Source organism: Solanum pennellii, chromosome 4 (genome assembly GCF_001406875.1).
Source record: "Solanum pennellii chromosome 4, SPENNV200".
Taxonomy (NCBI): domain Eukaryota; kingdom Viridiplantae; phylum Streptophyta; class Magnoliopsida; order Solanales; family Solanaceae; genus Solanum; species Solanum pennellii.
Window position 1 is genome coordinate 73,476,202 of NC_028640.1, and position 12,788 is coordinate 73,488,989.

Below are 12,788 nucleotides of genomic sequence, written 5' to 3' on the forward strand. Positions count from 1 at the left end.
GCTACCGGTGGTGGTTGGTGGGAGGTCAGGAGGTGAAAAAATAAAATTTTGAAATTGAAAATATTCTTTTAAAATTGATGTTTTCCGAAAAAAAGAAATGTAATTTAAAAGTGGAGGAGAGTTTTGGAAAATGTTTTCCTTAATTATTGAAGGGAAGTGCTTTTTCCTTAATTTTGAGGAAAATGAGTTAATTTGGAAAACATTTTCCAAAACTTTTGTCCCAACAAAACATGAAAAAATTGAAAAACATTTTCCAGAAAATATTTTCATTCATACCAAACACACTCAAAAAGGATAAATAAACAAATCGTTTATGCATCAGCGACTCAAAAATATACATACAAATAAAAGGATCATGTGGAAGTTTTCAGTAGTAAGAAAGAAGTTATAATGAACTTTTCGACGAAATTTTTTATATGTATAACTTAAGTCCTGTGAACATCTTTTAAGAACCAAAAAAGAAAAAAAAGAACAACATAACATTTGAACATGCGATTTAAGATTATTATTTCAAATCTCAAAAAGAAGAAAACTGCTGTCATAGTTGGGAGAAATACTTGCAACTACAAACATATTAAGCAGTAGATAACCAAAAAATATAAAACAAATGAATGATATAAGAGTTTATTCAACAGACATTGTCAAGCTGTCCTAAATAATATGATATAACAACGAACAACGTTACGACCAAAACTACACAGTACGAGCATTATAAATCACATCGAGGAGGCTCGCACGCTCGCGTACAAGTCTAGATCTTTAATACACAGAGACAAACAACATATTAGATAGAAAAATGTATTCCAGATGCGCTACAACACACTGAAATTCCATCAAAAAGAATGAAGGCAGGCACAGCAGCAACACCAGTCAGCTACTGTCGAGTTAACTTATACCTGTCGCTCATGAACAATCTCGTACAATGCATCTGTTCCTTCCTGCTAGCCAACCGATCAAGGACCTTCTTCCCGTACATGTTGCTTTTCATCGATGCAGCATGGATGTCGATGAGGTTATACAGAGCCTCCAACAGAATGCCCTGCTCAGTCAAATTAACAAAATGAACATGTTTTAATAACTGACAATGCAGAAAGTTAAATAGAATCAATGAGGTTTACAAGAGCCATATATGGAGATGTATTCTAACGATTCAAAATGACTTGCAATGGTAAGTAGTTCATTTTCACTGTTTATTTTTCCTGTCTCGGCAACGTGTACTCATCAGAAAACCTGACTTAAAACAGAAAACCAGATACTAGACAAACATTAAGCAAGGTTTACAATACTTCTTCAACAGAATTTGCAACAATCTATTGCTATTCTAGCTTCTGCACATCGTAAGAAAAGGACACTGAGGAAGGTTTACAAGAATATAAATAGCAACCTCATTTCTAAATAATATACAAGCTAAATAAATGCATAAAATACAGATCCTACATTAATATAATATGATTTGATTTCATGTTTTAGTTGTTATAACATTTCTTTTTCCATCTAGAAAAAGAGTAGAAGACAGAAAAAACTAAAGAGCATATGCTTTCATGAGATCCAAAGGATGGAGCCGTACTGAAGTCTATTTTTAGAGGTTGATACTTTAGTGAGAAATAAACTACTCGGGGTACTTAAACACCATAGCTTGGCACAACTTCTGAATTTCTTGAATATATAATAGAACGTCTAAACCATGATAAGATAACCTGGATAGTTGAGCAATATTCAGCCTAAATATTCAGCCTAAATAGTTCAAAATAGTCATGCCTACGATTTGAGAATGTTTTTACCATGTAGCATACTGAGAAAAGGAGAACTCCTAGAAGTTCGTTTTAGTCCAAGCTGAATTAGCAGCTCCAAATGGCTCATTTTGTTTCTTACACGATATAAGCAGGCTCACAGACCATTGAATTTAGTGAACTAAACTTACCTTTGCTCTTTGCAGTGATGACTGGATGACAAAGTTACCATAAGGGTCCATCAGTAGCATTGAACCACTTGGATTACTGAGAAGCTCCGTGATAATTCTCGTGGAGTGCTCATCTCCTGACTCGAGGATAATTTTCTCAACAACATTACTAGCATACTTATTGCATGAGAGAGTCAGAAAGTTTCCTTGAAGCCTATCAATTAAAATATCTGTAACTCTTGGTAACTTCAGTCCCACAAGATGTTGCACCACATAGTTGCTAGATGAAATGAAACGTAAGAGCAATTAGACCTATATAGATACTTCACCTTCACACATTACATAAGCATTAGAAAAAGAAAACAAGCCATACCCATATTGATCTTCTGATAGCTGCACTGCATTTGTCAATATCTCAGCAATTATGCAATCTCTGAGTTCTCCACCAGCAGATTCTACGCATGACTGTATCACACAGCACCCACTTTTTTGGGTAGCAATTGCAAAGCAGTTATTTGCAATTTCACAGAGAAGAGGCTGCAATATGCAGTTAACTTGTGAGATACTTGCAGGCAAAAACAAAAGTTAAACAGAAGCACTAATCAAGCTAATGGAAGAGGCAGGCTACAGGGGAACACCCGACACCTTATACAGAGAAATGGGACATGAGAGTGATTGTAAGCAAGGGTTTATTTATATTCCGCAAAAATATGAGTAAAGCGGAATATATAAATTACATTCTAGTAACAATATAGGAAAGCAATAAATTAAAAAACACTTATCTTGAGGGAATTGTGCATAACAACAATTTGCACACATGAAGGATAACCAACAGAAGCCAGCGTAATTTAATTTACTGGAAGTCACAAGAATTTTCACCTATTATGCCTGCCTACTCCTTTGAACCAATATTAACCTCTAATCTCAAATTAGAAGGAGCAAGCTACATGAGCAATCTGTATCCACTAAAGCTCTATCCAGGTCAATTTCATATCATTACTAAATAATTTAAGGCAAATTAAGATTCTTCAGAAATTAGAACTAAATATTAATACCTATATCTCAACTCACTTATATGCATACTTTACTAATAATGTATTTGACTGTATAGCTAAAGCCATGTGATTTATGTATCCCTTTTGATTATCAACTATCATATTGTCGATTTTAAGGAACACTAGTGAACATGAAAGTCTACATAAAACACGACTAAATCATACCAAGCAACCTTACTTCATTTTATCCTCTATGGGGCAGTTTGATTACAAGGATTAGAGGTTACCGGTATATATTTGGTACTAATTTGTTAAGTGTATAGTTGTATGCATTAGCTAAAACCAGGATACAGTTTATACAAAAATCAAGGGCAGAAGGTGGGATTGTCTATCCTGGTTATAATCCTAGGGTTATATTTCTGGGATGTGACCTTGTTTTGAGCCAAACGACCCATGTGTGTCTGCACCGTCTAGGGTATGATTATTTCTAATATTCTGTAATCATCAACTTAGATCAAATTCAGACAATCCTTAATAAATTTAGTTTCACCCACCATTGAAAGTCTCTATTCTTACATTAAGTATATAAATTTCAAACAACAAGAACTTAGGGTTCTGCATCCCATGTTTCAATAAGAAAGAATAATGTGAAATATAATGTTTTACAAGCATATGCATGTTATCATCCTCTAGTGTTATCTTGGAGAAATGTCTTCCTGAAAGGTTCTAGCAAGCGTACAAGGAGAGCTAAACAAGAACAAATTAAAACCATTCATCACAATGCATTAAAGAGCAGCAATGAAACTAGTTCTGTCTTCCTATGTCATTTCGGACTCTTCATATATGTTGGATCCTCCAAAGATAGTGAAATTTTGAAGGATCAAACATGTGTGTGGTTGAAATTTTTGGAGGATCTAACCGGGGTGTGATTGCATTTTTGGAGAGTCAGAGCAACATAGTACCTTCTACAACAAAAGCTAATGGCATTAAATTTTTACAACCCTCACCTAATGTTCAAGGAAATTCTTCATTTAGTCATTGACATTATATGCAAATAGCAGTTGTCTAAAACAGACCAGCAGGCTCAGCAAAACTCACCGCATGCTCAAACTTGATATAGGCACACATATATACATGCAAAAGGATAAAATAGGTACATACATGAAAGAAAACAACCCACTGAATTAGAATCTTAATCTGCCGCCATGTACATAGGCTAAATTTTCCATGATATAAATTGAATGACCCGTATATCGATATTGAAACCAGAAGATATCAATAAGAGAAGGAGCTAAATATTAATTGCAACAATATCCAAACTCAGACTACAAGTTCATATGCTTGCCATTGCTACTTTTCAGCACATAGCTATAACCCTCATCTTTATCCTATTACATGTAAGCATGACAGGAAGACCAATGTATTTCAGGATTTTAACATGAGGAAGTACTTAAGTTAGAGAAGAAACCAATGACAGTTAGTATTTTCTGTAAGACGGCTCAAAACATGAAGAAATAAACACACAAAGTCAAAGAAGGTTCAACATCTACTATATATAAATAGTATAAACCTATGTTGCTCGAACCATTATCAGAGAATCTGACACAGGTGAGGTGCAACTTAGGTACAAACATATAAGATAATATACCATATATAAACTGTTTAATTTTCACCAAGGGGTTCGGATGATATAAACCTATGTTGGTGCAGGGTCTAAAGTGAAGAGTGCAACTTAGGTATAAACATAAAAAAGAACAACCATATTTAAATTGTTTAATATTACTCGGACTATTCAAAAGAGTAAGCAGGTTCGTGTTGGGTTATCCCAAAGTAAACCAACACAAGTTAGCATAACTTAGATATAAACAAAAAAAAAAAGAATTCTTCACGGGTTTCAATGAACTATCACTTGATTCTACCTTGTTCCGCCCCTACATACAACTAGTTGAAACAAGCAATTGCTTTACACTACACCATACCATATATGACACAAGAAGGTATTGTACTTTCTCTTGTGTACCAGTTGTACACATGGATGAGAACAAAAAATCAAACTTTTTCAACTCTTTCTTTATTGACAAAAACATAGAATAAAGACCTCAATTTCAATACAGTAGTAATTTAATAAAAGGTGGGGCACACAGAAAGAAAGAAAAAGACAATTCCAATCACACAAATTCTTCAAGAATTATGAGTTTGTTTACCCTTATATACTCAGGAGGGTATGTCTTCACACAAAATTGTATCACGTGTTGACCACTTTGATCATTAGCCAATGCAACAGCAACAGGAGCTATAGCAGATAAAATTATGTATATTTGATGTGGGGTAAGAATATTGTCCAACAATTTCTGCATTGCTCGAGCCCTAGTAAAATAATAATACAATCCCACCGAGTTAGAGAGTTTATTTTCGATAGATCGTAAAAGAGAAGGACAATTTTAATGAGACATACCCATGTTGGCTGAAGCAGATACCAATAAACTGGTGGGTATTTCTTGTTATTGCTTGAATAATAGTGGTCCTCTGTTGCTCGTTACATACAGCAAAAAGTTTTTGAATAACATAACTACCAGATTGATTCTTCATCAGATCACTAACACACCCAATCAATTCGCTAAGAATAGCTCCAATTTCTTCATTATTCCCTTTGTCAAGCTTAGATTGAAGCAATTTGCTTCCTTGTTGATCCTTAGCCAAAGCAACCATGTTTCCTCTCAATTCACTACCAATTTGGTTATACTTCGAAATGGGTGACCCAATTCTAAAATTGTTTGACATGATACCGTTGTTACATCTATAGGACATCAATGGTGCCGTGTTGGGCAAGAAACCACCACCACCAACACCACCAAAAGCAGCAAGAGAGTAACCATTGTAGTCAGGAAGTTCATAGTTAAGTCTCAAGTAGTCATTATCAATCAATGGTGATGATGGTTCTGAATAGTACCATGGCTGTGATCGAACTCCACCACCAGCAGCAGCTAGAGGTTGAGATTGATTCAGAATGTTCGGGCCCACAGTCAGATTCTGGTGGGCCCCATTAATTGCATTCTGGGCCCGGATTAAACCCTGCAAGTCAGCACCATTGTTGAGCGTTTCTTGAGCTCTAAACCCTGTTAAAATTTCATCATCATACAAACCAGCCGCCGGAGAAGGAACACCAAACGACGGAAGAGGAACCTGTTCATCATCAAGCCTTAAACTACCAAACAAAGATTCAAGAGGTGGACCACTGTTTGTGACGCTACGAGGATGAAATTCTTGAAACCCATTCCGGTTAAGTTGGTGGCCGGAGTTATTTTCCGGCGAACGTTTTTCCATGATCGGAGATTTTAGTTTGTTAACAAAGAAGAAGAAGAAAAAAAAAAGAGGGGGTTTTAGTTTTACCCTATTTCTTGGGGGTTCTATAAATAAGGGAATTTTAGTTAATTTAGAAAAAATTAAGGCTAATTTAATTATGGTTAAAAGAAGAGATAAATAAGGGAAGAGATTGAAGAGTTAGAGAAGAAGAGAAACACTGTATTCGAATCTCATGCAATATTTGGTAATTTTGGATTTTAGTTTCGTTTAAACACTAACTCTCACCTTTTTTTATTTTGACTTCAAAATATTTTGACTTAAATATTGATAAAATATTATACTGACACGTGGAATTAAAATAGCGAATATATTGTTGTTTGAGATTAGTAGTGAATCAAAAAATAAATTTACGGAGAATTATACTCCTATTTAAATTGAAAAATATAATGGAAGAAGTATATATGTAGTGAAAGTATAATTCTAGTTGAATTGAGAAATATAAGATAGAGAGAGAGTATAATTATAATTGAATTGAAAAATAATGGATATGTTATTGTTTGAGATTAGTAGTGAATCAAGTATAAATTTACGGAGAATTATACTCCTATTTAAATTGAAAAATATAATGGAAGAAGTACATATGTATTGAAAGTATAATTATTGTTGAATTGAGAAATATAAGATAGAGAAGAAGTATAATTATAGTTGAATTGAAAAATAATGAATATGTTATTGTTTGAGATTAGTAGTGAATCAAAGTGTAAATTTACGGAGGATTATACTCCTATTTAAATTGAAATATATGGTATAAAAGTATATATTTAAATTGAGAAGAGGTATATTTAATGCGAAAATACGGAGAATTATGTTTGAATTGAAATACAAATACGAAAGAGGTACATATGATGCAAAAGTATAAGACGAGATATATGTAAATTATTTTTATATTATAGGAATATATTTTACATTTTTCAATAAAATTTGATATATATAAATTATAAGAAATAGTCAACGAGGTATATATGACGTGAAAATATAACAAGAAATACATATAAGCTATTTTTATATTATAAAAATGTCATTTACGCTTTTTTATAAAAATTTAATATACATAAATTATATTTAATTTATATGATAGATATAATATTTGATATATGTAAATTATTGAATAACTAAAGTTAACATAAAACTAATTGTAAAATTGACGTGATCATTGAATAAATAAATTTAACATAAAATTATAATATATTAATTCTAATTACATCATAACAGAAAAGTAGAAAAAAATGTACATATTGAAAAAATGAATAACAAACCAGATTTTGAAAATTTCAAAAATAAGAGGTTAGAGAAAAAATAAAGGGGTGTTTTTAATATGGTCAATAATTTATCAAATATTTATGTATTAGGCTAACCTTACGTAATTTCGTAATTTTGAAAAGCTTTTATTTTTTTTTCCAGAATTTCTTTTTGAAAACTATTGTAGGATAATTAGTTTGAAATAAATATTTTTTTAATCAATATTAGAGCATTAATTGAACTTAACCAAGGTTCCAAATTCTCATTTTCTTTTTTTTGCTATTATTATTCAAGAGGTCAAGTCAATCATCAATTTCAAGAGCAAAAATATAACTGAGTTATCTAGTTTAGAGGAAAAAAAATAGAGGATACAAGGTATAAAAATTTTATATGATAACAAATTATTTATTTATTTATTGAGAAAAAAAATATGTTATAAATCTAAAAAAAGATCATGTGGATTATTTTTTCCAACTATTTTTTTTGTTTTATGCGAAAATACAAAATATCTCATATAAAATAATTGAAAATACTTGATACTTTTCAAATTAATTAATTGTTAAACAATTTTTAATTATTTGGGATTATTTATTGTTTAATTCTGAAATTTGACCATGCTAATTTTCTATAGTTTGGTTATTAAATTTTATTCATCATTAGTTCATTTTATGTTTATTATATATATCTAAACTAATTTCGGAATAACATAGTCTTTTGAATTTAAGTCATTAATAACAAATATACTCATCATTTTATGTTATTTTACATGTCTTATATATATCCTGTTCTAATTTTAATATTAATTATTTTATCCGAGAAGTTTTCAGAATCTTCGAAATGACACTAAGATGATAAAGTGATTAAAAAGTATTGAATAAATACGTGCACTTTTTTTTTTAATATTGATACATGCACTTTTTTTTTGAATGTCGAGTTGAAGAACAAAGTCAACTCAGAAGAATTATAGATACAACGTCATTGAAATAAATATTTTCAGGATTCTAATACAAAGACATTATTATACAAATATTTGCAAATTATTAAACATCAACGAAATATTTTCACAAGATGGACAAATTTTTCAAGTATTTATGCGTTCTCTAACTTGTTAAGTTAACCTTATGTAATTTGTTAATTTTTCAAGTTTTTTTTTTTGTTGGACACTTACTTCTCAAAAAAAACTATTTTTGGAGAGCACTAATTTTTATTTAATTAATTTGAAGTAAATGACCTTTTTATTTTAAAACATTAATTGAACTAAACCAATGTTCGAAGTTTTTTTATTTATTTTAAAAAAAAAGTTTTCTTTTTCATCTTTTTTGGAAACAACTTTTGCTATTAAAATTCAAAAGAACCTTATTTTTTTTCTTCCTAAAATTTTGATCAATTCAAAAGTTGTCTTTCTTCAATTAATAATTTACCATTTTCTTATATATATATATATATATATATATATATATATATATACATGGTCAAGTCAATCCCCTAGTGTACCTATTTCAAGAGCAAATAGTATAAATGATTTATCTAGTCAATGTTACGAGTAATCTCAAATAAGTTTTGGTTCAATGTGATATAACAAAATTATGAATGATTTTTATAATGTTTATGTTTTTCTTTTAATATTTTATTTACCATATGATAGAGTTTAAAGAACGTATCAACATTAAATAGGAAGGGAGTAATAATTTAACACAACTTAATTGCATTTGAATTAATATTTAAATAGAAAAGGATAATCAGTTTTAACACAACTCAACTACAACTCAATCGCGTTTGAATCAATATCCAAATGGGAGGGGATTAATAATTTTAATACAACTCAACTATATTTGAATTAACATTCAAATAAAACACAGAACTGATTTTATCTGATTCCACTTGTAGATGTGTTTTAATACAACTCAACCGCGTTCGAATTAATATTCAAATGGGAAGGAATTAATAATTTTAACACAACTCAATCACGTTTGAATTAATATTTAAATAAAATACAGAACTAATATTATCTGATTTTACTTATAGACGTGTTTCCACGAGTAATTACTGATTTGGGATTTAAATTTATTTATGAACTATGGTTAGTAACTTAGTATTATGACCAATACCATTTTTTATGAAATGTTAACTGTTGCTTGGCAATAGGAATTACATAGTCGAGGAAGGAATAACTCTTTTTCTTACTTATTTTTTTTTTCAAAAAAGGATAAATACTAACTTTTTTTTTTGTGAATTTTGATAAATATTATTCTGACACTATAAATTACAATTTTTTTATATTAATATCATGTAAAATAAATTTTAAAATATCAATTAAAATTCATATAGTTTGATATTTTTTTTAAAAAAATATGAAATTAAAAAAGGAAGATCAGGAGTAAGATTTAAAGAGGGTAAATATAATTAACTCCCAAATGGCCAAAAAATTTTATAACTGTGTAATAATTTTTTTTTATTTTTTTTATAAACTGATTTTTTCTTCATTTGTTAAATTAAAAAGTATTAATGTTAAAAGAAAAAATATTTAAAAAAATAAAATAATATAGGTAAATATTATTCTGGCCAAATTTTCTACTCAATTTTTCTTTTTTCCGTTCATATTGTGCCAATTTTTTTTATATGAATAATTGAAACTCGTATATATAGATATAGGAAGTGTTAAACTTCCAAGAAGGGAGTAAATAACGTACTAAAATAATCAATTGAATAATAATTCACATGTGAACAAGAGAATTAAAGGATGATAGTGAATTGGTTTGATTCAAATGAAATATTATTACTATTAATACTATTTCAACTCTAATTTTATTTTTTACATTTTGTAATTATTATGTCTCTTAGTCTTTTATAGCAATACACATTTTCAAGGAAATGGTCTCTTATAAGTTATAACACTTGCAAATTTATTTATTTTTTTTTAAAAAAATCTCTTATATGTTACTTTTATATACTTTTATATAGATAAAAAAATGAAAATCATTTGTATATGGCCATAGTTTCACACTTATGACTTTATGAAGGTGTTGAATTAAATAATCAATTATTTATAGTTTTTATGATTAAAATTTTAAAATTTACTTATTTTAATATGTGTTTCTTTTATCAAAATTAATTTTTCAAAATATTACTTTTGAGAGTATCGATGTTTTGCTAATATTAAAGATACAATTTGTGGTTAATCAAAATTTAGAAGTATTTATAAATAGAAACACATTTTGTGATTGGTCAATATTTCAAAAATGTTTATGAAAAAAAATTGTTAACAATTTTTTTTACTAGATTAAGCACTTTTTAAAAAGGAATAAGAACACTTTTCTTTTCAAATTTTGGCCAAACAGGTTTCTCTACTATCTTTTTTTTTTCTTTCATTAATCAATAGATTATAATTTGAATCATCCCTTCGAATAACATAAATTTTTTTAAAAAATAAAAAATAAAATCTTCAATATTAACACTCTAAAAATAGAAGTTTTTCTTAATTTTTTTTTTGATTAATTTATTTCACAAATTTAACTAAACTTAAACCTATAATAATGAAATAAACTGACGAGAGAGAGAGATTGACTTAATTTCTCTTCAAAGACAAATGGCTCGTTTGGTCGAATTTATACAATTAGATTATTTTGAGAAGTGTTTTTTCCAAAATTACTTTTTGAAAAAAAAAAGTATTTTTGGTGAGAACATTTTGTCTTTGATCAATAAAAGATGTATAGAATTTAGTATTTGACTAAACTTTTTCAACATATTTTCGAAGTGTATTTAGGAATAATTATTGGTACTTTGTTGGGTCCTAAAAAAAATAGAACAGTAAAAACAGAATTGAAAATGTCTCTCATTATTTTTATCAACCGATTTTAAATAATCAACTTACAATAGAAAAAAAACAACAAACCACAATTTAAAGTTCAAAAACCTAAAATATCTCAACAAACTAAAACCACATGATACAATTTAAAATTCAAAATTCAAATCATCCTAAACCTAAGAAACTTAATTATTAGGATAAAAAGAAAATTACGTAATTTAAAACAATTTTTAACATAATTTTATTTTAGCTTCTCAAAAATATTTTTTGCTGTTTTTTCTCCTAAAAGATCCCTTAAAAACACTTTTTATTAAAAGAATACTTTTGGCAAGCTTGGCCAAACACGTAAAAATTGTTATGACTACTGACTTATCTTGTTCCAAATTTGGATCTCGAAAATATGTTGAAATTTCACCATAAGGTTTTTATCAAAAATATTTCCTAATTTTAGGATTTTTTTGGGTCAAAATTTTAGTGTAATTTTCAAAAGGAAGTCCAATTAATGACAGATTAATAGATTATGAATTATGATGAAGCTGGAATGGTAAACGCAATATTTCTTCTCAAAGAAATTCGGCTGTTACAAATATTGATATATATTTATTTATTCGATCTCAAATTACTCGTCACATTTTTTTTAAGAGTCAAACCGCCTAAACTTTGACAAATTGTACTAAGATGTAATCATTGACCAACATGCTAAGATGTAATCAGATTAGTTTAGAAGATTAGCTAAATTAACTCTGAAAGAACGAAACATAACAAGTATTCTGGAACAAAAGGAGTAGGTTATATTAACGTACATCTATTAAAAAATATCATATACAAGTCAAATGTACTTGACCAATATACATTGAGAGACGAACCATAACCAATATTTAGTTTTGTGTTTACAAGGCAAGGACAGAGCAAAAATTCTAGTTACAATTTTGATAAAACTCAAAAGTTTTGATCAAAACTCTTTATTTATATTAAAAAATTTACTTAATATGTATAATACTTTATCAAGTAAGCTGCATTTTCTAGAATCGCATGTGTCTTACCCGCCTAAACTAAAGAAGCTTCCAAATCCAGTTAGTGCTAGAGTCAATGTGACAAGAAAATATCTGCCTGTGATACATTAATCATCTCTATCTATGTGGTCAATACACTTTAAAAATACTATCGCAAGTGTGTCAGATCCTCCAAAAGCTATGTATTTTCGGAAAATTCAATACGAGTGTGGCAAGATCTTTGGAGGTCTAGACAACATAAATCTTCATGGTTGATTCACTTGTATCTTGATATTGTAATAATGAGACACTTCAAACATATAATCTACAAGGACTTGATCAATGCCTCAGCTTTTGTCATAGCTCTCTACTGCTGTTATCACAATTAAGAACTCCTCCTTTATTAATGTATTCTCCTGTTTTGGTCTAAAGCTCCCTCTATGCATAGGGTCCCGGGGAAGGGACGGATCACAAGGGCTATGTGACTAGGAGGT

At 29.2% G+C, this 12,788-nt stretch overlaps 1 protein-coding gene across 1 annotated transcript; it reads right to left on the bottom strand.

Moving 5' to 3' along the window:
• Positions 1-597: 597 nt before the first annotated feature.
• On the bottom strand, positions 598-6,338 carry LOC107017391 (pumilio homolog 12-like). The gene is made up of 5 exons (XM_015217632.2): positions 5,351-6,338; positions 5,100-5,262; positions 2,274-2,437; positions 1,922-2,180; positions 598-1,039 (listed from the first exon to the last, which is right to left on the bottom strand). Exons 1-5 carry the CDS (start codon positions 6,217-6,219, stop codon positions 875-877), a joined length of 1,620 nt encoding a protein of 539 aa, XP_015073118.1. The 5' UTR covers positions 6,220-6,338; the 3' UTR covers positions 598-874.
• Positions 6,339-12,788: the final 6,450 nt, after the last annotated feature.

Coding starts and splice junctions, on each gene's coding strand:
- LOC107017391 (XM_015217632.2), bottom strand. CDS start 6,219: ATGGAAAAACGTTCGCCGGAAAATAACTCCGGCCACCAACTTAACCGG. Junction 2,438..5,099: donor ACCCTCCTGAGTATATAAGG/GTAAACAAACTC, acceptor TGCATATTGCAG/CCTCTTCTCTGTGAAATTGC. Junction 1,040..1,921: donor CATCACTGCAAAGAGCAAAG/GTAAGTTTAGTT, acceptor TTGACTGAGCAG/GGCATTCTGTTGGAGGCTCT.